At 32.0% G+C, this 26,787-nt stretch overlaps 2 protein-coding genes across 4 annotated transcripts; one reads left to right on the top strand and one right to left on the bottom strand.

Moving 5' to 3' along the window:
- Window positions 1-1,292: 1,292 nt before the first annotated feature.
- Window positions 1,293-5,115, bottom strand: LOC11427003 (heterogeneous nuclear ribonucleoprotein A1). The gene is made up of 6 exons (XM_003601476.4): window positions 4,956-5,115; window positions 4,831-4,871; window positions 4,580-4,743; window positions 4,365-4,464; window positions 3,993-4,162; window positions 1,293-3,668 (listed from the first exon to the last, which is right to left on the bottom strand). Exons 1-6 carry the CDS (start codon window positions 5,006-5,008, stop codon window positions 3,138-3,140), a joined length of 1,059 nt encoding a protein of 352 aa, XP_003601524.2. The 5' UTR covers window positions 5,009-5,115; the 3' UTR covers window positions 1,293-3,137.
- A 14,751-nt stretch (window positions 5,116-19,866) lies between these two features.
- On the top strand, window positions 19,867-23,742 carry LOC11435974 (zinc finger protein CONSTANS-LIKE 9). 3 transcript variants are annotated; one of them, XM_024779771.2, is made up of 6 exons: window positions 19,867-20,105; window positions 20,798-21,447; window positions 21,714-21,944; window positions 22,333-22,643; window positions 22,970-23,128; window positions 23,215-23,742. In XM_024779771.2, the coding sequence occupies exons 2-5, from the start codon at window positions 20,884-20,886 to the stop codon at window positions 23,097-23,099; spliced, it is 1,236 nt and encodes a 411-aa protein (XP_024635539.1). In that variant the 5' UTR covers window positions 19,867-20,105; window positions 20,798-20,883; the 3' UTR covers window positions 23,100-23,128; window positions 23,215-23,742. The 3 variants fall into 3 exon arrangements, with proteins under 3 accessions (XP_024635539.1, XP_003601522.1, XP_024635538.1); XM_003601474.4 differs by having other exon boundaries at window positions 19,868-20,105; window positions 22,970-23,101; XM_024779770.2 differs by having other exon boundaries at window positions 19,868-20,105; window positions 22,970-23,742.
- Window positions 23,743-26,787: the final 3,045 nt, after the last annotated feature.

The raw sequence follows: 26,787 nt of genomic DNA, 5'->3' as shown, positions 1-26,787 counted from the left end.
TCTAAAACATGACCAATCAATAACTATATTTAGTTTGGAAATATATCCATAACTCTATATTTAATGTACGATTGTGTCATATTTATTGTAAAAACTATTTTGAAAAGTTAAAAAAAAATGATTAAATCGGTCTATTAAAGTTAACATTAAAGATGATCCAACTTAAACATTGAAAGGAGCATAGAGTAAATACCACCAAACTATCTCAATTGAATTTATAGACATCTTTTTTACGTCTACCTTCAATGTGGCAAAACTTCATCGGATGTTACCAGAAAACAGTTACAAGACATAAAACGAGTAGGGCGTGAAATTTCATTGTCAATATCGTAACACATGGCTCAAGTGACCTCACATCCATCATCTACAAGTTTGTCTCTCTCTCTCTCTCTCACCCCCTCAAGTCCCTATTTAACTTCATTCTATCATCATCGTTCTCACCGTCCCCTAATGAAGGTTTCTGTGGACATTATTTAACCTACGAATTAAACACACTTTCTTTCTTTTTTATCAAGAATAAACAGCAAATACTTCTCGTGTCTTTTAGTAATACATATCATATTACATAGTACAGAATCATCTTTTTCGATCATTTCAAATTGTGTAGGTTCCAATTATAATTAATATTTGCTACTTTTTTTTTTTTAAGAAATTTGCTACTTATTAACGTATGTGTAGTTATATTTAGTTTATAATATTCTCTAATTGATCAAGATGTAGTTCGAAAGATATTTGATTTCAACCCAATACACAATTCGTTCATATCTGTCCAAAATTGAGAAAGCCATAGTCACTTCAGTTTTGGAATGAGTGTTTTTATCACTCTCTTCTAACACTCTAATACAATCCCTCTCTCATCAATAGAAACTCACGTAGATCCCATCAAACGTGTAGGATCTACATAAATTTTATCCAATAAATTAATGAATATTAAATATTATTAATCCTTTTTTGTATATTATTAAACTATTACTAATGTAGATATTACTCTATTTTGAGGGACTAGGTTAAACTATTCACATGCTTTCGAAACGGCTTTCAAATGTAACATGTAAATTGATGAATTTCATCATGGTAACAATGTAAGTGACTACGATCACTTTTGTTATTCACATCGATAGAAATTATTTTACCATTTTTAAATTTAAATTGCTCCTTTTTAACACGGGTGAGGCGTGTAACTACATGAGATCATAATTAAGAAAAACAAACACCATACAAACGGTATTTTATTTAATTGCTCCATTAACATGGCGTAATTTATGAGATATAATAGGTCATGGGTCATAACATAAAAATTCAAAAAAGTTTCTTTTATTGAGAAAAAATTAACAAGCAGCATAAACATTGACTTGGGGAAAAATACAATAACAGATACAAAAGTGTGAAACATGAAGCCCTTACTCATAAATCTACTACTAGAAAATCCCTGGACTTCAAACACAAGGACGGGATGTTCTCCACATCTGATTCTCTTGCCTTTGTGATATGAGGAACTCTTTCTCAGCAATTTCTGCACATCTCATTAGCATGGCTCGTTCCACAAATCCAAAATTGAAAAAACCAACCAATAGTCAAGACGATTTAACATACATTAAACTACATTATACTCCCTCCGTTTCACAATACATTAAAAAATATTTTGTTTCATTTTACTTGTCCCTTTCAAGTTTCAATGCAACATTAATTGATTTATCAATATTACCCTTACCTATTTATTGTAGAGAGAGAAATAATAGAATGAATAGAAAAAACACAGAATTTCATCAAAAATGACAACATTTATTTGATTCCTTGGTATGTGTAATTTCTTCAAAATGGACAAGTATTGTGAAACGGAGGGAGTATTATCTCTCCATTATTTAAAATAAAAATAATAATAATATTAACATTATCTTTAAAAGGCTGTTTACCTTGTAACCAAAAAAAATAAAAGGCTGTTTACCTAACATTCAAAACGAATGCAGGTACAAGCCAATCCTCTCAGAATCCATATACTATATAACTTGTTTAAACGATTTGGGGTAATTCTATAACTTACAAGACTACAATGTCAATATCCAATAATTGCTTGGCTATGTATCAATGGCTATGTATCAATCCCTTAAAAATTAACCAGCTAAAAGTTTTCATCAACAGTTTAAAGCTAATAGACTAGGCCAAATCAAGGTATGTTTTAAAGATTGTAGAGGCCACAAGATTATCAAAAAGCAAAGTTAGTATAACAGCTACTGGCATCATCAATAGTTCATAAAGAAATACAAAACACCTTGTTTGTCTGAAATAAATTTTGGAGATGCTTAGCAGCAAGTGCCTAAAAAAAGTAAAGAAAATCAAGCTCACTAGATATGATTCCCAACAATTGTAAAAACTACAATTAGGATATGCTGCCCATTGGGCATTATTTGGTTTCTCATTGTAACTCCCTTGTAGAACCACTATAGGCAGATAATATCAACTCTCCAATGCTAACACTAACAAAATATAAGAATGTGTATGTCAGGATAAAGGTTCAGATCAATAGTCCAATCATTTCTAATTTCAATTTATGATTGCTAACAATCAAACCAACCCTTCAGGAAGAAGAGTAACTTGAGGAACCTGTTTAAACTAACTGAGTGCTATCATAGGATTCATCTAACTAAACATGCAACTAAATCATGGCACCTGTATTATAACCTGAAAAGGTTTTGTAACATCTTCAATATAGGCTCACCAAGCATAACTATAGGAAAGATCAAGAACAATACTCTTTCAAACAAAATTCTAATAAGCATAACCTACAATGGTACACATTCACACAACTTTGTGATACTAACTAAAATTGATATCCATAATGGTGATAGTCTAACTTGCAAACATCTGATTATAACAAAAAAACATAATCTAACTAAAATCTTATAGGCTGATGACTGATGGGAAGCTCTAGATGTTGTTCAGAAAGCTCTAGATTGATGTTGTTCAGAAAGCTCTAGATTGATGAAGTTCTATCTTCGGTTGTCTAAGCAATTGATTAAAACAGACATGCTAGTGGTTCATCTGACTTCTAGAGAGTGCCCACCTGGAGTAAGTGCCTTGTAACTAGAGAAAATGCTTAAACCTGCATGCAATTTCTACTGAAAAGCTTAGTCATAAAACTATCTTGTGTAAGGATGGTAACGACTACTGCCCCCATAACCTCCCCTACTAGAATAGGGTCCTCCTGTCCCACCAAAACCAGTACCAGGGCCAGATTCATAACCTCCACCAGTGCCTGGACCACCGTAACTTCCATAGCCCCCACCTCTCCCATATGGGCCTAACCCACCACCACCATATCCACCACCAAGGCCCCCCATGTAGGATCCATAACGGCCAGAGTAACCGAATGAGGATTCTCCTCCTCTATATCCCGCATAACCACCAGCACCACCACTGCCTCCATAACCTCCAAAACCACCACTGAAATCATCTCCACCTCCATACCCACCATAATCGCTAAACCTACCACCAATACCTCCAAGCGACCTATAAGATGCAGGGCCATAACCTCCGCCAGGAAAACTTCCATAAGAATCGTCAAATCCACCAAAACCACCATTGTAAGAACGTGCCCTAGAATCACTACCAAATGAAGGAAAAGAAGATGAATTTGAAGATTTCTTTGGTTCAGCCTTCTTGATCTCAACCTACAACAAAGAATCGAGTCAACCTAGATTCATTCATAAATAGAACCTTTTTTCCTTGGTTTTTGGTTGGGCAGATAAATAATAAAATGTGCAGTTAGCCCGCCACATAAGTCAGACACTTGCAATAACACTGGCGAAGTGAGAGAACACATTGATGGAAAGCAACAGGAATCCGCAATTATTATTATTATTATTACTATTATTATTATTATCAATTATTTCACAACAGCTTTGTACGCCAAAACCAATTCCCACTAACCTATGTTCAGCAGTGGCATCACCAGTTTCAATTTTAAACACCATAAATAAACGAACCAAACTAACCTGAGTATCATCCATATCAATCATGTTCCCATCAGCTAACAAATTATCAACAGCCTTATCACTATCAAAAACGACAAAGCCAAATCCACGAGAACGCTTAGTGGTGTGGTCGCGTATTATCTCATGCTCCACAACATTCCCATGCTTCGAGAAGAAGATCTTGAGCTCATCTGAAACACACACCCAAGACAAGCATACAATAATAAGCTCACTAACTCACAATACCATACTATCACTCGAAAGCAAACAATACAAACTAACAAACTCATATAAACACACAATAAACACTAATTGTTATATAAACAAATCAAAGCACACAACGAACATTGATTATTATCATATCAAAAAAAATCATAAGTGCTGAAGACAAACCTTCAGATACAGTTGCTGGAATGCCACCAACAAAAATCTTCTTAGTTTTGAAGTCATTAGTTTGAGATGCACCCTTTGGAATAGTCCTCTTGATTTCAACCTGGTATGAACAAACAAATCAATAATGAAAACAAATTAACCACTTGCAAACAGCCCAAATCAAAAATTCAACTGAATCTACAGAACAAAAAGTGAAACCGTAATTAGGGTTTTACCTGCTTGTCATTGATGATGTGATTCTCCTGAATAACTTGATCAACAACAGAAGCATCCGCATAAGTGATAAACCCGAATCCTCGAGGACGGCCGGTATGCCGATCTTTCATGATAACGGAATCCGTTATCTCTCCGTACCTTTCAAAGTACTTCACAAACTCCTCTGCAGGATCAAAATATCAAAAACTATGAAATAAATAATACTGAAAATTAATATATATATATATATATATTGAAAAGTTGTATATACCTAGGGTTGTGTCTTTGGCTAAACCTCCGATGAAGATTTTCCTGCATCAAAGCGAAAGATGAGAAGAGTGATAAGAGAAATCGAATTGAATGTGTTAGAAAGAGAGAAGAGAGAAGAGAGCGAACCCGGGACTGGCGCCGTCGCCGGAGTGAGGGTTATCGGACTTTCTTGAAGCCATGGTTGAAGATCGGATGATTGATTTGTGACCTGAAACAGTGGGAAGGGAACTGGTTTGGGGATAAAGGAGTTGAGGAAGAAGCTTAGGGTTGGTTGTTGGTTATTGGTTATTATATAACTCTTCTGAAATAACTTCAATTGGGCTTTCAAAAAGGTTTTGGGTTTGGGCTAGGTACAAGCCTACACATTCTCCCATCAAGATTTGCTCACCCTCATACAAATGGACGAAAATACCTTTATGTGACTTAACTCATTCAGGATGTAAATTCAACGTAAGTTAAGTCACTCTGAATTACAATCTGGATGAGTTAAGCCACTCTTATATACAACATGTGTGAGTTAAGTTACTCTGAGATTACAACATGAGTGAGTTAAGTCACTCTAGGATACAGCTTGTGTGAGTTAAGTCACACTCGGTACTTTCAACGTGAGTTAACTCATAGTGACTTAACTCACTCACGTTGTAACCGCATAGCAACTTAATTCACTCAGGTCGTAATCCATAGTGACTTAACTCACGCTCGGTATAACACTTTCGTAACTTAAGTCATGTTGGGGGTATTTTTGTTAGTTTGTATGGGGGTGAGCAAATCTTGATGGGAGAAGAGCAATTTTCCACATTCAAAGAGGGGAGAGCTATTTTCAAATATTGATTTCGTCATTTTATTTACGTTATTTTTCATTCTTTTGATCAATTTAATATGGATTTTCAATATTCAAATTCATGATTTTATTTTGATGTGAGCACTTATTGTTTAAATCTACTATCATTCACCTATGTTTTTCATATGAATTTTGATCCCTAAATATGTAACTAGTGGCCACAATAGTCCCTTAATGTATCAAAAATCTGAAATTGTTCCTAATTGTACACTTCGTTAGTGAAGATAGTCATTGACGTTAAAATAGTCTCTTAATGCTGATATTAACTATTTTCACACAGGGATAGATATGATAGTGATAAAGTACTTAGAGAGACTAAAAGGACGGTAAGTAAGTATATCGAGATTAAAAGCTAAATTTTAACAAGTCATGTATTGTTTCTTATTCTCTTCCCATACCTTCCTAAATTTCACCATCCTTCCTTTCTTTACATGTTCTTTTCTTCTTCCTTTTGACTCATTGACTCTCCCTCACAAAGACACCACCAAAATCTACTTTGCGATCTCACCCCAACCTTCCACCATCATTCAGGGTGCTCGTCGTCGGTCACACAAGTTGTCAAAAAAATGTCAAAACCGAACACATTCGAATTATTTTTCATTGTTTTCTTTTCTCAAAGGTGCGGCTACGAAGGAAATATTGATTTTATTTTTTTTATTAATCTAAATATCCCAATTCATGAAATTAGATTTAATCAATCACAATGTAGTTTTAAAACTCTATTTGCAAATATTTATGCAATTGGAATTTTTTAATGTAAAGAGACTTCAACTTAACTCCAAAGCACAAGATTTTGATGAAAAAACAGGTGAATAAAATATGGGTTGTGTTAATCAGTGCCTCCGGAACACTAGTTAAAAAAGTTAAAAATAGAATTTTTTATTAAAGACGATAACTTTTTGACTTTTTTAAAATGGAACATTCAACTTTTCATCATTTTTCAATACAAAATTTTTATATTAATTTAGACACTAGTTAACATTTCTCATAGAATATTTAAATCTCTAATCGATAGGAAATCCAACTAGGGCATTAACTATTTGATAGATTTAACACACACAAATTGAGACAATGATTACATGATCCTACAACAAACAAAATTACACAATGAATCACTATAAGCTATAAAGTGTACAATTTACCAACAAGTACACCCCGGAGTTATGATTTTTACCTTAGAAGTTAGAATCAAATATACTAAGATAAAAAAAAAAACAAAATCTTAACAAAACTAGTTTCGTACTAAAATGGAGCTTTGTTGGTTATGTACAAAAGGAAGATTTTCACTCTTTGATGATCATGATTTTCTGCACATTTAGAAAATACAAATCTTCGTGAAATTTTTTAAGTATAAACATTAAAGAAAATTTTCACAACAATTGAGCTGTTTTTTCAATGATTAACAAATAAGAGTTGAGGGACATAGAAAAACGACACTAAATTTTTATTTGTTCAACCACAAACTTTGTCGCATATGACATATCTCAATCGTTTCATGCCATAAAGTTTGTGGCTGAACAAATATCAATTTGATGGGCTGCTTCAAATTACAAGTCTTTCATTATTAAAGTACGAATTGTTTGTATGATTACAAACTAAATTGCTTCAACTACTGTGAAACTAAATCCCAGCGGTTCACTACCCTTCAATTTCTAATTGCACCAAGAAACCCCAAATTTTGGATTCCTTTCAAAATTTGATATTTGTATCTCAATCTTGATTTAACACCAACACCAAATTCTTGAAACCTCCGGTTTCTTGAATCTTAATTTTTTCAAATGTGTGTTTCATCTTTCTCATAGATGAACACAAATAGATTCCAGCTCAAATTATAGAATCTCGACTCCAAAGAAAAGAACATAATTTCTTTTGCTTCAGCCTTAATTTTTTTTTAGTGGTGCTTCAGCCCTAATTAGATTCAACAACCCTCAATCATAATCATGTAACACTCGTGTACTTGAATCCTATCAAATCCTCTCTCTCGGTCTCACTCTTCGCTTTTGATAAGAAAAGAGTTTCCAATTTACATCTCAATAAAATGAGTTTTCTTAGGAAATGTAAGCTTACATTCTATTGTGTTAGTAAATGGGGTATTTAAAGGAGCAGTTACGAGGAAACAAATCTCGTGCATTAAAAATGTGAGAAAACAGATGTTGGATTTAGATCACCTTTGTATGTTGATTCAAATCATCATCATTTGCCAAGTTGATTTGAATCACATATTCAAAGTGATCCACGTTACAACTTTATAATTGACATTTAAGATAAAAAAAACATTAAAGTGATCCGAATCACATAAGTATATGATTCTAATCACGATATTTTGATTGATATCAATATCATGAAACATCAAAACCTACGTGATTCAAACCACCATAATTCTTTGTTTTCTTTTTTGAAAAAGCTAGACTAGCTCATCTAAATTAATGCCAGGGGCGGGAAGAATCGAACTTGAGAGTTGAGACCTTTAAACATAATTCAAACCAACATTTTTAACAACTTTATTCAAATTATATTTGAAATCATGTAATTTGCTAAACAGGAAACAATGATTAAAATCACTCATCACTATGATTTGAATCAAGTTATCAAACCTTGTAAAGAAATGTAATTTTAATGCATTTGCATTAATTTATAAGAACATGCATGATTCAAAATTGCTTTTCTATGAACCACTCAAGAGGAACATCGAGAGAGACTAAGTACATCATATATAGCCTAACCCTAGTTTTAAATTCATTCAAAATAAAAACTAAGTCTAGAACTAGGATAGTCATCCTTTCAAAAAGAAAAAAAGAACTAGGATAGTCATAATGCAGAACCACTCAAATTTGGATTCAAAAAAAAAAAAAAAACAGACAAAATATGTTAAAAATAAAAAACGAAATCAAGATTATGGTGGGCATAAATCAAACATAAAAAAATAGAAAGGAAAGAAAACAAAAATTATATATGAAATTTTATTAATTTGGATTAAATTACCTATCGATTATAAGTGGAAAGTGATCTTGTCACGTACTCACGTTAGCTCCAAAATATTTTCTCCATAAACATTTTATGGGATTCAATTAGAAAGATGATATAGGTCAATGAGTAAATTAGAAAGCTGGTCTCTTTTGATACTTATTGAATTAGAAAACAAGTATCAGAAGAAGACGAGAGTTAGAATAATTGTTGGCAATTTGAAATACACCCTCGGTTTCCTCATAAAATACAATTGATAGAATTAAATAAAAATATTTTTCAAGATAAGGTATTACTATCTTACAAAACTTCGAAGATGTCCAACAACAACAATATTAATTTAAAAATTTAAAAGACACTAAAAAAATTAACCAATAATGTCACTTTCTTTCCCTTACCTTTTCCTGTTGTTAAAATTATTTTTCTTTTTACCAAAAGCATAACTTCTTCTCTTCTCTCTTGTATCCCTATACTTCATAGTTTATAGATTTTTTTTTGCCGGTATTTGAACTCCAAACTAACAAATAATCCAAATTCTAAAAGAACCGAGAATCTATATTCTTTTAGTGGGAAAAGATGCATACATTAAAAAAATAAATTAAGGAGGAGGTCCTCGGTTTTAACTCAAAAAACAGTAAACCACTAACTTTATCAACATTTGTTTATAAAAAAACCTAAAAACAAATAGACTTAATTGCATGTTTAGTTCCCTATGTTTATTTTAGGTTTTAAGTTGGTCCCTTATATTTTAAAAGTTTCAAGTTGACCCTTTATATTTTAAAAATTTCAAGTTGGTTCAAAACGTTACTCACATTGAAATAAGTTAGTGCCTCCGTCACTTAACCGTTAAAAGATTTGGTTGACAATATGGGAGATAAAATTTAACTTATTTAGAAAATCATTTTTAAAATATTTTTTTTAGTTTTTTTGTTTTATTAAACTCAATATCATGTCGCGAAAGGGTCTAACTTATTTTAACGTGAATAACGTTTGAGACCAACTTGAAACCTTTAAAACGTAAGGGATTAACTTGAAACTTTTAAAACTGAAGGAATCAACTTATAACCTAAAATAAACATAAGGGATTAAACATGTAATTAAGCCAAACAAATAATGATTTTACTTGTAAATGTAATTTTTTAATTAAAAATCTAAATTAATGGTATTTATTCAAAATACATATGAGTAGTGGTAGCAACACTCTATTTTAAAGACTCTCTAATACTTACTTTTTTATTGGTTTAAATTATTGTGGGTCTGCACTTTAAAAATAAAACCCATAAAAAATGGTGCGACATACATGAATTTCATCTAACAAAAAAGTGAGTGCTAAATAGTGTTAAAAAGTCGGTGTTTCTGACATTCTTCAAATACATATTATTTGATAACAACTTCTCTAGATAAGTCTTTCAACAAAAAAAGAAAATTAGATAAGTATAAACTAGATCTCCCACCCGTACTTCCGCACGAGTCAAATATGGTTCACAATATCACTTGAATATAGACATCATAAAACAGTGGATCAGACACAAACCTGTATTTTACGTATATATGCCCAAATACTCAAACACAAAACCTGTAATGTCCCTGCAATTCAGCTTCTATATATTTATGCAAACGTATTGCAACAATAACAGAATTCCTTTCACACACTATTTCCATAGAAGAAAACACAAACAGTACGTATATCAAGTTAATATCTTTCTCAACATCTTTCAAGTTAATATTGAGAAAACAGTAAGTAATAAGAAACTTTCTCAGATCCATAGCGTATCTCAATTTTTAAAATATTATTAATCACAGTTTCAACATCTTTCTCAAGCTCTCTGTCATTAAAAAAAAAATCTTAATTACATATGCAATAATAAACATTCTCAGGCCCTTTCAACAAAATTACTCCACATTCTAATATTCGGAATCATGCCTTGTCTGAAAAAAGAAAGCAAATAAACATAAAAAAATTAATTTAAGCTTGATTACCTATCATATATTTAGAGAAGTTAGAAACACTTAAACTTTAAAATAAACTATTAGCTGAACAAAATTTAGGAGTGAAAACTCGTCAACTCAACAATATAGAAGACACTTTAAGCAAGATTGGATATATGCAATATTGCAACAATAGCACTGTTAGAACACAGGTGTGGTCAATGTATGAATGAATATACAATATACCTCTTAAGAAGGTAATGTATGTAAAGAATGTAACAACCTTAAATCATAAATTTATTAGGAAATTACAATAGTTCTTGTTTTGCAAATGCAGTAAAGGAAACAAAAAAAAATTAGACAAAGAACAAAAGAAGCCACCACAGAGAAAACAAACCAAAACTAACTATCCTTAAGAGTACCATATGATTATTATTGCCTCAAGCGTTGCATTTCTTTGCAAATGTATAATGACTATGGGCGTTGTTCGAACAAAAGAAGTATTTCTTTTACACTTGTATAATGACTACACATTCAACTTGGACATGAGAAGAAGGAAAGCATAAAAAAAAAACACAAAATTTATAGAATTTGAATGTGTTTTTTTTTTTTTAGGGATGAATTTGAATGTTATTTGGATTGAGAAAGAAATTTGTATAATAGAGTGGGACCCACATCAATTTTGCCAAATAAGAGAGTAGATATTGAAAAGGGAACATTATTGTTAGTACTTTAGGCTAAATTGCACTTTTAGTTCCCTAAGTTTGGCTCCGTAACAATTTTGGTCCCTTATTAAAAAAAAATCACTTTTCAGCCCCCTAACTTTACCATCTATTGCAATTCATAGGCCCCCTTCGATTTTGACTCAGTCAAAACCCAAGTGCCCATTCGGGGGACGACACGTGGAATTTAATGAATTAAAATAAATAAAAAACAGCTAATTATTTACATAATTAAATAAGTAAAAAAAGAAATAAAAAAATTTGCAAAAACTCATACACCCCGCCATTGTATTCATCATCTTCACCTTCAACATCATATTATTCATCCTTCAAACTAATTCACTATTAGGAAAAGCAAAATTAGGGAGGGAAATTTGTGACGGAAAACATAAAATTCCTCACAAATTCCTTGGTCATAAAATTTAGTGACGGAATTAGAGAGGGATTTCAACCCAAGATTCTGAGATGTCAAAACCAAATTTGTTGCACAAGATGAAGAACCAGATTCCTTCTCCTCCTCCTTTTATTGATCATCACCCTCATTCTTAGGTTCAAACAAAAACTTCTCAAAAGCCTTAACCAAACTCTGAACCTTCCCGACCCAATTTGTGTAACATTGTCTCTCACTTCTTCCCTCAATATCTCTCTACTCCTTTTCACAACCACATTCAAACCCTCTTCTTGTTTTTCAACAACTACACTATCAATTTCAGGAATTTCAGGAGGTTGTTGTGTTATGTTTATGGATTTTGAAGGATGAATAATATGATGTTGAAGGTGAAGATGATAGCTCGGTTTATGAGTTATTGCAATTTTTTTTTTACTTATTTAATTATACAAATAATTAGCTGATTTTTTTTTTAATTTTAATTCATTAAATTCCACGTGTCGTCCCCCTAATGGGCACCTGGGTTTTGATCGGGTCAAAATCAGAGGGGCCTATGAATTGCAAAACGGGCTAAGGGGGCTAGAAATTGATTTTTTTTAAAAGGGGGCCAAAATTACTACGGAGCCAAACATAAGGGGTCAAAAGTGCATTTTAGCCTATTTTATATTGAGTAGTGCTGACAAATAAGAATTCTGCTCTTCACCCAGCACATATCACTCGCGCCCTGCAAGCATTCCAAATATGCCCTTGCGCTAGTTAAGTCACGCAGTGTGACTTAAGTAGCGCACCTTAGGGGTGTTCAAATCCAAACCGATCCAAAATAAAACCGCAAACCGATCCAAAAAAACCGAAAACTGCAAAAAACCGAATATTTTTGGATGTTGTTTTGGAAAAACCGCTATGATCGGATCGGATTTCGGATTGCGTTTTCAAAACCGAACCGAACCAAACCGAACCGCAAAAGTAAATTTTTATACTTATTTATTATTTTATTAGTATTATATATTGCACTAATATATTGCTTATTGGTATTTAATCTTATATATTGCATTAATTTAATCTATATTATTACTACTTCATCTATTTCAAATATAATCAATCATTTTCATTGTGTAATGTTAACTTTTTTAATAAATTTGTGTCATATTTTGTATCAAACCTATTATTTTATTGTGTATGAGTAATATTAATATTAAAAAAAAATTACATGTTACACTTTGGATATCCAAAAACCAATCCAAATTAAACCGCATATATTTGGATCGGATCGGTTCGGATTTTTTTAACATAATCATCCAAACCGAACCGAACCGCACATGATTTTTATTTTGGATCGGTTGATTTTTAACCTCAAAACCGATCCAAACCGGACCGCGAACACCCCTAGCGCACCTTATAAGCTTTGCGTGACTTAAGTCACGCACCACTGACCGTTTAACAAATAATACCATTATTCAAGATGCTTATCAGATGTTGGAGTCATGCCGTTTAACAAGTTTGAATTACCCCATTCAAAGGAAAACAATTGTTGCAGTTGGAAGGTGCATTCATTCCGTACCTACTAACGATCTTTTGGACGTTTATACCGAACGTTTGTACCTTCCAACTACAACAATTGTGTTACCTTTGAATGGGGTAAATTCAAACTGGCCAAACAACAGGACTCAAGCATTTCGCCCGGCATTCATGTTTTTCCTTTGAAAATAATAAATTTTTGTTATGCTTGCTTTAGATGATGGTATTCAAGTGCCAACAAAATGAGGTTCATTTCTTGACATTTCAATACCTTCATCTAAATCAGCTTAACAATAATTTAATCTTTTCAAAGGAAAAATATGAATGTCGGGCGAATGCTGATGACTTGTCGTTTGACAAGTTTGAATTACCTCATCCATAGGAACACAATTGTTGTAGTTTGAAGGTGCATTCATTCGGTACCTAATGACGATCTTCTGGCGGAATTAAACTTTTGATGATATCTTCCGTTGATCTCAGCAACGTCACCCGCATATCGATCCACTGAAACATGTTGTGCTCCCAAAACATGCTCGTCACGTTTTCGTCGTTCTTTAATTCCACCCAAGTGAATGATACCCTACCCTCGTCGAGTGTTGGACGTTTATACCGAACGTGTTCCATCATCCTTGTGTCTATGGGGTTGACTCCTTGGTTGAATTTAGCGAGTTCATCCTTTAGACCTCTTAACGTTACACCAAGGCACCGAACCTTCAACCTCTGCGGTTCTCCGCCGTTGAATTATGCATGAACGTCGATTCACCCGGCCATTGCTTCAAATCTACACAATAAGAAACTAAAAACAATCAATGAAAAACTCATTCAAACAATTCATCAAACACTTGGAGTGCAAATTATACATAAACCCTAAAACTCATAACTACAACATTAACATGCAAACATCCAAACACAATTAAGCAAGATAAGTCATTTGCATGTAACATTGTATCATATCTTGCAAAAAAAAATCAAAATTTAAACAAACCCTAGTCTAAAAAAATTCGCTAAAACTCAAAACTACAACATAAACATGCAAACATCTAAACATTTAAGCAACACAAGTCATTTACATGAAAACGTTGTATGATTTCTTGCCAAAAACACCAAAATTTAAACAAATTCTAAATCTAAAAAAATTCTAATTTATGAGAAAAATATAACATATAAACATAAAAGGTTAATGGTGTTTGATCATGAAAACTTACTTGTTATTGGAGTGTTGTTTGATTTGAACTTGAAGGAATTTTGGATTTGGGTGATTTGAGAGAGATTTTTGAGATTTTTTGAAGTTTTAGATGAGAATGAGGAAATGAGGTGTTCTGCCTTGTTTAAGATAACACATAGCGTGAGTTAACTAACGCTGCGCTAGTTAACTCACGCAGCGTTAGTTAAGTGGCACAGTGATTAACACATGCACTAGTTAACTTGCGCAAGGGTATTTTTGGCTATGCTGCAGGGCGCGAGCAGAATGTGCAGGGTGAAGAGCAGAATTCGACAAATAACAACACCAACTACAACCCTCAACTTTTCGAAATGGACTCTAACACTATATTTTAAATATTCATTTTATTATTGGATGAAAAATACATAAATCTCACCATTTTATGCGGTGATGAATTTGAATATGATAAAATTTGAGTAAATAGTCAATTTCTCACTTGAAATTGTAGGTTTCGTCAATTACCCCCTGAAATTAACAAAACTTCAATTATCCCCATGAAATTAAATAACGTTAATCTATTTACCCCCTCCGTCAAATTTTTATGTTAACTGTTTACGGTTATGATCAAATACCCCCCTAGAATTTTGCACTTATGTGCAAAACTAAGTGTAATCTCTCTCCACATTTTTTTTATACAAATGTTTCTATTCTTTTTCGTTGTTCTTAAAAATAGTGACAATAGTATTCATAATTCTGATCTTTAGAATAATAGAAATATCTCAGTATGGAATGATACTCAAATTGAATGTACAAGAAATTAGTTCGAATGCCTCAAGTGCGATGTCATGAATGGAACTCGACCCTAGAGAGACGCAACAAAAAGTACAAACTCAAACAACGCATCGATAGTTCAACATGACAACATCCCGACCTGAGAAGATTGAAGTGTAACATTGATGATAGTTTTTACCGAACCCTAGATGCCACAAGATTCAGTTGTTGTATCCGTGATGTACAAGGTAACTTTATCTCAACACTTAAAAATTGAATACATCCAACGATCACAACTCATGAATGTGAAACACTTGGATTATGGGAGGCAATGAATAGAGCGGTCAAATTAGAAGTGTAAAATGTAACGTTTGATTGTTTTTTTTGCGTAGTGTAATGTTCGATTTTTTTTTTCTTTTTCAGGTAGTTTAGTGACTATAATTCACCTTATAAGGTGAATAAGTGGGGTGTCTGGAGTTCGAACCCCAACCTCTGCATATAATAATGTATTGTTCTATCAACTAAGCTATGTTCATGAGACCGTGTAACATTCTAATTTAATTCGGAATGAAATGGACTTTACACTTGGTTTTCATCTAATTCAACAACGTCTTTCCTTAAAAAATAATTAATTCAATGCCTTAAAATAGTTTAGGTGAAAAAACGGTGAGAATAAGTTAAAGCAATTGTCCTAACGTATTCTTTGTATATAATAATAATCACAAAGTGTATACCTAATTAAATATAGAAAAGTGCATAGAAGTTGTACAAAAAAAGTGAATATAAGATTCTTAATCTTATTGCAATTTAAACTAGAGGAATGATATTTTGACAATCATTTTTAACAACTTTGATGATAATTCTCTCTTTCATACTTACATTGTATTTTTATTCTTTCTCTTCCTTTTTTTTTTTCTCTCTCTCTATTGTTATTATCCAATAAAAATGAAGGAAAAAAGTTATCATCCAAAATTATTTGAAATTAGATGTCAAAATATCATTCCTCTTTAAATTATGTCCTTCTTAAATCCAAGCTTGGTGCATACATAGTCTACTGCTTGGAAGCAAAGAGAGGTGGTTCAAGAAAATGAGCAGGTAACAAGTGGCAATCAAAGAGAAGAAGTGGAGGGAGCACGAGCACGACTATAAAAAGAAAAATATCCTATGAAACTGTTTCTGTAGATAAGGTATTTTTTTTTTGGAACTTAATGCTAATTTAAATATCATACTACAATGTCCACTCACTAAATCGACAATATTGAAAATATCCAATTCAACCCCACCATCACAAAAAGTGCAACTTTTCCGTGATATTTTACAAAAACTCTTCCCTTTCATGTTTATTTTCAAATCTATGCCACTTGCAAAATAGCATTTAATTATTCAACTATACTTTTGGGTTGCATATACTCAACTTTTTTTTTATTTCTACAAAAGATACTCTATGCTTCTAAAAAAAAAATTAACATTAACACTAACGTATAAAATCACATCACACGTATATGTCCTAGCTCAACTGACAAAAATGTCGAAATTGTTAGATTGAATATTATGATCGGGGTTCAAATCCTAGTACCTCCACTTTGTATGTGTGAGTTTATGATGACTTTGTCATCTCGTCTATCTACAAAAAAAAAATAAAAAATCATACATATCTATTTTTTAAATTTTTAAGTGGTTTAGTGATTAGATTCACACATTTTAAATGTGAATAGATGAGTAATTTGAGATTCAAACCTCGATCGTTCAAATAAAACTATGTTATCAATTTCTTTAAAAAAAATAAGGCAATCTTTACTTATTTATTGTCTTATATTACACCCACTTTCTCCTTCACTTGATTAATCATGTATTACTTATATATTGGATAAACTATTTTTTTTTTCTTCCAAGTAGTCCAGTGATTTGGGATCACACATTTTAAATACGGAGAAATCGAGAGTTTGAGGTTTAAAACCCGACCCTGCATAATACTTGTCATTGGAGCTATCAACTGAGTTGTGCTTACATGACAATCAAGTGTTTATTTTAGTTAAATTATATTTTTTTAAAGGAGTTAAATTTTATAATTAAAATCATTATTAATAAAAATCATTCAATTTTAAGTTATTTAAAATTGAATGATCTTGTTTAATATGAATTTTAGTTACTGGATATTACAGTGCCTATTCATGCAAAATACTATAGAGTCTGATCATAAATAAGATCCTCTTCAAGTGAACCGGTCTATCTTCCAAAGCTATTTTATAAATGTTCACCAAAAATAAATAAATTAAGAAGCTATTTCGTTACAAGTAAAATTAATTTTCATAAGTTTTTTCTTACATTAATTATTTGTATAAGTTGATTATCTCTTTCCATTTTTCTTCATATTTATCCCCTTTTTCCTTAAAATTATCATAGAGATAACTTATATGCTCCTCAATTATAAATAAAACTTGTTTCCCTTAGCTGCCTACGCGTCAAAGAAGGATTGTGTTTTTCTTTGGTAAACATTCCTTTCGAAATGAGGATACGTAATTACGTATGTCAAATATATGAAATTAACACACTCAACGAACATACAAAATCTTCCTTCGTAGTGCGCAAATCAATTTTGCACTTAGATAAATAAACAAGGATGTAGATCATCTACTACACCCAACCCCAAGTCTATGGTGGCACATTTAAATCAATTTATTATGTAGAAAATGTAAAAAATAAAATAAAATCATTAAGACTTTTAACTTTTAATGGCCAAAATAATAAATTACTTTTTTTTACCAAATACCATAGGTTAATTAATAGCAATAAAAAAAAGGATAGTACGAGGCATATATTGTGTCAAACTTCCTTAAAAAAAAAAATTATTGTGTCAAACTATAGTGCGCTCTATTTTAAATAAGTTTCTATAGCCGACCATGATATTTGTATAGTTTAACTCTTGTTTCATCATTTTTGTTTGTAAAACTTTATATATCAAACACAAAAAGCAAGTAGAATACAAGGATTATGAATTAAGTCTAACGAGTGCTCTATTTTATATAAATTTAGTTGATAAATTAATAGTCCATATGTAACCGACCATAATATGTGACGTGTAAGTATAAATCTTATGTCACCATTTTCATTTTATATTCGTAAAAAACATATAGACCAAACAAAAAAAAAACAATAGTATTATACATACGTTTAAAAGATTTGGATTGTGTTAAAATTTGAATCTCAATATTGCGGTGGATCTAAAATCTCGTTTTTTCTTTTATAAGAAAAAATGAGAGAATTCATTTTCTTGTACGATTTCTCTTTTATTCATTCACTCTTTTTATTATTAAATTATTATCTTGTTTTTTTATCTTCTATCTCATTGCACACTTATTTTTTTCGGATTTAAATCATCTCTTTTTCTTCATTCTCTCCTTCTCCCTTCTTCCACTAATTACATGTATTTCTCTCTAAATTTTAGACATAAGATCAAGAGAGAGAAACATAAAAAGAAGATCAAGAGAGATAATAAAGATTAAGTGAGTTAGAAACAAATTGAGGAAGGAGGGAGAATGAGATAATGAAGAAAGAAAATGATCCAATTGCCATTTTTTCACTCTTGGTATTGCAGGAGAATCCGATAATAACTTAGTCGATGAATTATTAGATGACATTTATCTTGTTCTCTTGTCTTATTATGAGACTTTATTTTTATAAACAATTCAGTTAAAAAAGTGAACACGTTTACAAAAATGTTTTTATTTTATTTTATTTTATTTATTTATAAACCATTTCAATTGGCTACCGGTATTAATGAACGGATTTTTGAACATAATTAAATAAAAAATCGTTAAAATCATTCATAAAAAATATGAAAAAAAATATATGAATAAATACAATAAAAGTAGTCAAAATTAGTAGAGACAAAAAATATGAATAATTTTGTCTACCAATGAAGAATAGAAAATACAACTTAAGGGGGTTATGAGAGTTGAGTTGTCTAGTCTTTATTGACCATGTTTTCTATTCAATAATTCTTTATTCAGATAACATAAGATCACTGTTTTTAAAAAGTGACAAACATGGGTAAAAAGTAGATATTAGGTAAGTAATTACTGTAATTACATCAATCAAAGTAGGCAGTGTTTGTGATAGAGATGTAATTTATTTATTTATTATGTAAATGAAGTAATGAGCAAGTGATTGCTGTAGGAGTACGAAACCAAGGTACCAAAAAAAAAAAATCCATAGATGACTTGCCAATACCAAAGTCTAAAAAGGCCATCTTAAAGAGAAAGAGAACCAAAAAGGGTCACAAAACATTGCTACCATTTGTCCACCTCAACAAGCATGTGATGCACTTTTCAACCAAATTCAACCTTACAATGACTATTTAAGTATTTATTCATTTAATCTTTTCAAATATTTCATATTTAAAATTAAAAAAAAAAAACAAATATAGTAAAATAAAAAAAAGCAAGAATAACCATGTGCAATCACAGTGGCAACAAGACAGATTGAAAAAGTGCACGACCCAATAAATAAATAATATTAAAAATAGCAGCTGTTAAGTTAAGTTAATGTATTTGTGAGGGAGGGACCAACAAAAGGAAAGTCCTAACCTTTTCCTTTCACTAGGAAAAGGACATGACCCCACTTCCATTATATCTTTTTTTTACTCTTTTTGTTTTGCACTTTTTAATTTTATCAACTTTGATTATGTCACTTTTAACCATACACACACATCAAACACCATTTCCATTATTATTCCTTCAAAATAATATCTAACCTACAAATAATATCTATCTACACCTTTGCTTATCTATCTCAGGTTCTGACTCCAAAAACTGAACTCTAAAATATCTTTAGCATAAGAAAAAGAGAGAGAGAGAGAAACACAACAAAAATCTTAAATATCTTCAAAAAGTTCACCTTCTTTCTTTGCTTTCAGGTTTTCCATACCAAAAATATCAACTCCCTTTTGCTTACAGATCTTGTCCTGTGTTTTCCTTGCCTTAAGGTAATTTTCTTATCATTATTTGCACTTTTTTATGTTTTTTTTTTTTCTTCATGTTTCATATGTTTTTTGTTTTAGTTGATGTTTTTCTGGGCATGAAATTTTTTTTGGTGAGTACTAAGACAATGAAAATTTTAAGAGATTGTTAATTATTTTGCTATGTGATGTTTGAATTAATTAGATAAGTTATTCTTAATGTTTCTGTTAATTTTTCCCCTTTTATTCATGTTTTTTATGGTATATCATATGATTCTGTGTTTGTGATGTTTATGAGTCTATGAGTTTTTGGTTCTTTAATATTGATCTGCTACTAATAGCTAAGTTTTTATTCTTTGAAATTGTTTGATGGTTTTTTATTGGTTGAAATTGTTTTTTGTTGTTTTGATGATGGTGAAAAAAAAAAAAGAAAATTTCAGTTGGTGTGTACAATAATTTATATTTTCAAATCTAAAGTCCCCTTGCAAGTTCTTCTTAGCAAATACTATACAAACTTTGTTGTTTTGAACTTTTTCTTGATACTTTTATCTTGTTTGGAAGTTTTTATGATCCTTGTTGAATGAAACTATGAATTACTTGTCATGGCATGTATACTATTGTTCAAAGTTGTATTTATAATTCAAATTATTGTTTTCTTTTCTCTTTACACTGCTAGTTATATGCTCTTAATAAATACCAATTCATTTGTTTCTTTGCAGGTCGAATCCACAGTATTGAAATTCAGCTATCTTTATCAAATTATCTGAAGGTTTCACAGTTATAGGACTAAAGAAACAGTTTAAAGATGGGTTACATATGTGATTTTTGTGGAGATCAGAGGTCGATGGTGTACTGTCGATCCGATGCAGCATGTTTATGTTTGTCATGTGATCGAAACGTTCATTCAGCAAATACCCTAGCTCGAAGACATTCGAGGACTCTTTTGTGTGAGAGATGCAGTTCACAACCTGCTTTGGTTAGGTGTTCTGAAGAGAAAGTTTCACTTTGTCAGAATTGTGATTGGTTAGGTCATGGTAACTCTACATCTTCCAATCATAAGAGGCAAACAATCAATTGCTACTCAGGTTGCCCTTCGTCGGCGGAACTTTCTTCGATATGGTCTTTTGTGTTAGATATCCCTTCTCTGAGTGAAACTACATGTGAGCAAGAACTAGGTTTCATGAGTATTAATGAGAATAGGAGTGCTTGGGTCGATCCAAAAAATCAGAACGTGTCTGATTCAGATAAAGCTACTGATCTACCTGATTTGGATAAGTCTTTCGCCGGTACATCTTCAATGCCCGAATCTAGCAAAGAACCGCGTATGCTCGACCGCCCAGATGGATCTACCAATGAATGTGTACCAAAGGTATATCTAAATGTTATACAGTCATTTTCATTTTCATCGCGAGTCTCATAATAAGCATTGTAGAAGCCATAGAGAAACAGCTTAATCATCGGTGAAGCAGGAACATTTCTTTCATGTAGATAGCTTAATTAATAAGGCTATTATTATATATGATTTTGTCAACTTGTATTTTGTTTACTTAAACGAGTTTCACTACCTGAGGTTTATAATTGAAATTCTTACAATTTCATCAAATCAGATAGCTAACTCTCATTGTTGATCTCCAGTTATACTGTCCTGCTACAAATTGCCGTGAAGCAAGTGATGATGATGATGATCTGTATGGTGATTTCGATATGGATGAAATGGATATAAATATGGAGAACTATGATGAACTTTTTGGTATGGCCCTCACTCATTCTGAAGAGCTTTTTGAAAATGGTGGATTTAACAGCTTATTTGGGGCAAAAGCCATGTCTGCCGGAGATTCCAATTGTCAAGATGCTAATGCTGCTGAGGTACTAAACTCTTGTCATTCTTTGTCTGTGATAATGTTGCCTTTTCTATCATTTGATTGTGTTGGCTTATTTGAACTTATTTATTAGCATAAGCACTGGTGAGACTGTTTGGGAGAGCTTATGGAAACAACTTATGACATGTCCATAAGTTGTTTTCAACTTATTTCCATAAGTTCTCCAAGATAGCTTATGAAAACAGTTTATTATATCTTATATAAAAACAATTTGACTTTATTAGAAATAGATTATATAAGCACTTAATTAAGCTGCTTATCCAAACAGAGCTTATGTCTACTATTGGAAGTTCTTATCGTTAATACAAATTGTTTACACCTTCGGTTGATTTTAAGTAGAGTACTTATTTTCTACATCTAATTTTTTTGTTCAGGGTTCATCAATTGGACATGTCAATGCAGCACAACCAGCATGCAGCACTGCAGCATCTGCAGATTCCATATTGAGTACTAAAACTGAACCAAATCTTTGTATTACTGCAAAGCAATCCCAATCGAGCCTTTCTTTTTCTGGTATTAATGAAGACGGTGGTGCTGGAGACTATCAAGATTGTGGAGCTTCTTCAATGCTTCTCATGGGAGAACCTCCTTGGTTAAACACTTGTCCTGAGAATGAGCTACAACTACAATCTGCTAACCGCTGTAGTGCTGTTATGCGATACAAGGAAAAGAAAAAGACACGCAAGTAAGTAATTACAATAGTAATGTTTAATGTAAACTACTAAATGAACAAATTCACCTAATGAATGTGTTTTTCATCTTTTCTGAATGAACAACGCCTAACTAGGGTGGGAATGATTAATGAACTTTCCCTTAAAAGATATATGGTCTGAAAAGAGTTTCTAAACAGTGGCATTACTCACTTTACTAGCTGGTTTTATAAAAACCTAATTTGATTATTGTGTTACCATCTTTGCTACCAAGCTAGAAATTACGGGATTAGTCTTGTTTCATAATTTGAAATAGTGCTTCTCTTTATTTAACTTAACATTGATTGTTATTATCTTTTAGGTTTGACAAAAGAGTGAGATATGCCTCTCGCAAGGAAAGGGCTGATGTCCGAAGGCGCGTGAAGGGCCGGTTTGTTAAAGCCGGCGAGGCCTATGATTATGACCCTTTGAGCCAAACCAGAAGCTACTGAGTGTATAATTTTTAACCATTTCTTAAAAGGAAAGACACAATTATGCCTGAAAAATGGGTGATATTTGATGCATTCTTTTTCCGTGCAATGACGAACTGTCTTGATTTTATCTCAGGGTTCTACCTTTCTTCAAGGACAAAAAAGGGTCTAAGAAGACTGTTCAACAGTATAAACTCCGAATCCGATTCTCTGTCCTTCACTGCCAAGAATATCCAAAGTGTCCCCTTCAAGCACCGTGTTTGGATTACCATCTTTGTGTTAAACTTGGCAAATTTTGCTTCTTAATTCTTCTATAAGAATTCAGAAGTCTTCTAGGTTCTCTTTGTCCTTAACCAATGCACCATGTTTGTCATGTCCTGGGTTATAGTCACGTCTAGAAGCACGGCATGATGATGAGTTTGTTATTTTGACAGTTTGAGATAAACTGCAAAAGTTGTATATTGTAATAGTTGGCTTCTCTTGTTTGAGATGTATAGCACACAATCTACATGTATGCAGTTAGATGTATAAAATGTCCAATGGATCTGACTTAAAACAAACTGTAAAGGATATTGAATGGTGTAGTACTATGTATAGAATAGGATCTCATGCATGCTGCTCTATATTGGAAATGTACCAATACAAGTTTTGTTTGTGACTGGAATTTATTTGGATTTTATTGATTCATTTTTTATCAGTAGAAATCGAACTCTGCACTCTAGGGTTTACAACACTCTCACACCCTGCTCATCGATCAGTTGCGCTAGACCTCAGTTTCTTATTTGTGATAAAAGAAAGAGTAAAGTACCTGATATCAATTAAAAATTCATTTTAATAATATTGTACTTTTCTTTTTGAAAGAATAATATTGTACTTATACATAACCTTTTGACGAATATATGTTGAAAAAGGCCTTAGAATCTCCGTACCAACCACTAGATTATATATATGATTAATGATTTTATTGGTTACTTTTGCTTGGTGTCGCAGAATAGAATTATTGACAAAATATTGATACTTTTGCTTAATACTATATTGTGGATAAGTTTCTGATAGTGGAGCACTAAGTAGCTCTCTCTCTCTCTCTCTGTATACACACACACTACAACCTCTATCGCAAAGGAACAAGCATTATGCCCTGATGTCCACTAGCACCCAATATAATATGTATTTGATGTTGGAAAACAAGGTGAGATATTTTTATATTTGACAAAGAAGAGTATATTCAGAATTTTTACTTTTTTTTTGCTTTTGCTTTTTTACTTTAAGTTAGAAAAGTGTTAATTTTCACTTGCTTCGTGTTTCAAATAGTGAAAAAAATGGCAAAGGTCAACATGGATCACCGACTCAATGCTCGTTTGGAACCACAACACATTTGCTCTAAACGTGCTTTAGCCAAGAAGCTAAATATCATGGCTTCTCTATTTTTCCATCTAAAGTGTCTCGAAACGTGATATTTAAGGTGTAAACGTGCATCCAAACACTCTATCAGTAGTTTATAGATCAAATTATTTATTCAATCTCAACCTTTTTTTGATAATATATTCGGTTTAAACCATTAAATCTTGAAATACTGTCTAATCTAAAATATGCCAGTTTAGGTTTTGTTCCCTTATATTTTCAAGTATGCTAGCACCACATTTTAATGTATTGTCCATTTTGAGTCGTTGAGTGAACCCTCACGATTTTGTCCGTTGTAAAAAGTGTCTCGTTAAGTTGAAAAGTGTGGTTTTTTATATAAACTATCATTGACGTTAATTCCTAAGCAATGTGAGACGTTGAAATGTACTAGAACAGCTGCACTTAGTCGAGGTTAAGGGAGAGTTTGTGGTCCGCTCCCCAGTGAAGTTGCCATTGTTGCATTCTATGCTCAAATACGCCACACCGTGTTATGAGGTATTGTCCATTTTGGATGTAAGTCTTTGCCCTCAGTCGAGGTTAAGCAATGGTGTAGCCAAAAGAAAACTCGGATATATAAATTAAATACACAAATCATATTGTATAAAAAAAAACATTTATGTTGTAATAAACACAAAGTTGATCATAAAAAATAAATTACATTCCTTAAAATAATGCTATACGCTCAAGGTGACAAGTAATAATCTAAAATCAGCAACAATCTCAAAAAGGCACAGTTCAAGAGTTTTAATGTTTTATGAGATGTTGCAAGCGAACTTAATTCATCGGTGGATGCAAGAGGAGGATCATGTGGTAGCAACATTTGATATTTGAAATATATTACTATGACTATAATTTTAACGGAAGCTTTTGATCATTTTTCTAAATGTTATTTTTTTTTGTTTTTAACAACTTTAAATTTATATTTGTATATATCGACGTACTTTGTCAACTTGAATCTTAAAAACAAAAAATTAGAATTCGATTCCGTAAATAATTTTAATGATAATTGACAAATAAGTATATAGTTTATCGTTCGATAATTCTTTTTTGAGTTTGTAGATGATCATATTCATTGGGAAGAAGTAAATTAACCATGAGGTTCGTCTCTTGGTTATTCATTTTACCATCATCGAACTAAGGACATCAAATTTGAAATATAACCCTATGATCAAGAGATCACAGCTTGGGAGCATGTTGAAGTGACATTTTTAAATGTTACAAGACCAACTCACAAATAAAAAGTAAGTTAGGAAAAAATGTAATTATATTATTTACGATGGATATATATTGTAAGTCTGCTCAGAAGAACCTTGATGATCAATCAAGCCAAGGACAAAGGAATTTAAAAGTATTATTACCCCTTAACCAAGTAAACTCCTGACCAGAAAAACCATTATAAACCAAATTACAATCATTGATACAATTTATGAAGGCATTGCAAGGGGCTTGACTTACAGGAACCTGATAGTCTTTTAGCTGATGCATCTTCTCCCAAGTTTCTTCTCTGAATCCTAACTGCGGGATCGCATAGAAAATAGAGAAATATCAAGATGAGGGAGTGTTTACATTCATTTTGAGATGGATACAATACCTACAATTAGGCTTACAATGAATTGAGACAACTTAAATAAAGTTTAAAACTCGAATCGACAATTAATTCGTTGAACTTGATTTATAAACCAAACGACGTAAACTAAAAATTAAGTTCGTTAACTAAATGAAGTGAACTTGAACTATATATAGTTCGTTAACAACAATGTAATTGGTCGACAACCACCCAAAAAAGTCATCAATTTCACTAAAAAAACCATAACATATGAGCAAGTAAAAAACCAAACATATTTTTTTGGAACAAGCAAAAATGAAACTTATATTACCACTGGTGATTCATCTCGCACAAGGCGTGCAGAGGAGAATCACCAAAAAAGAATACAAAGTAAAGTCACTGATGCATAAATAACAAGCACCAAAGTAAAAAACAGAAAAACAAGAAGATTACAAGATTACAGCCTGATGCCCATACAAGACAGAGGGTGCTGCCACCAGTCATGATAGCTAAAAACAAAAGTAAACATATTTGCCTTTAACCACTGGAAAGATAACAGTTTAACCTTTTTTGCTAAATTTTGCAGAGCTGCAACCTTATGATGAAACACCCGGTTGTTCATTTCCTTCCAAATAATCCAGACACAAGTCAACCAGATTATCCGAAAGAACGTGTGAGAAGAACGCAATAACAATGTGTATGTTTAGTGACTCTAAACACTTACTCGATTACTGGCTTGAGTTTGAATAAATTTGATGGAGT

Source organism: Medicago truncatula, chromosome 3 (genome assembly GCF_003473485.1).
Source record: "Medicago truncatula cultivar Jemalong A17 chromosome 3, MtrunA17r5.0-ANR, whole genome shotgun sequence".
Lineage (NCBI taxonomy): Eukaryota > Viridiplantae > Streptophyta > Magnoliopsida > Fabales > Fabaceae > Medicago > Medicago truncatula.
This window is presented reverse-complemented; position numbering and strand designations above follow the sequence as displayed.

Bases quoted from the DNA above. Each gene is read 5' to 3' on its own strand.
- LOC11427003 (XM_003601476.4), bottom strand. From the start codon at position 5,008: ATGGCTTCAAGAAAGTCCGATAACCCTCACTCCGGCGACGGCGCCAGT. The intron at 4,465-4,579 runs GTAAAACCCTAA...TGTTCATACCAG, and splicing joins ACATCATCAATGACAAGCAG to GTTGAAATCAAGAGGACTAT. The intron at 3,669-3,992 runs GTTAGTTTGGTT...TCTTTGTTGTAG, and splicing joins TTGATATGGATGATACTCAG to GTTGAGATCAAGAAGGCTGA.
- LOC11435974 (XM_024779771.2), top strand. From the start codon at position 20,884: ATGGGTTACATATGTGATTTTTGTGGAGATCAGAGGTCGATGGTGTAC. The intron at 21,448-21,713 runs GTATATCTAAAT...GTTGATCTCCAG, and splicing joins CCAATGAATGTGTACCAAAG to TTATACTGTCCTGCTACAAA. The intron at 21,945-22,332 runs GTACTAAACTCT...TTTTTTGTTCAG, and splicing joins AAGATGCTAATGCTGCTGAG to GGTTCATCAATTGGACATGT.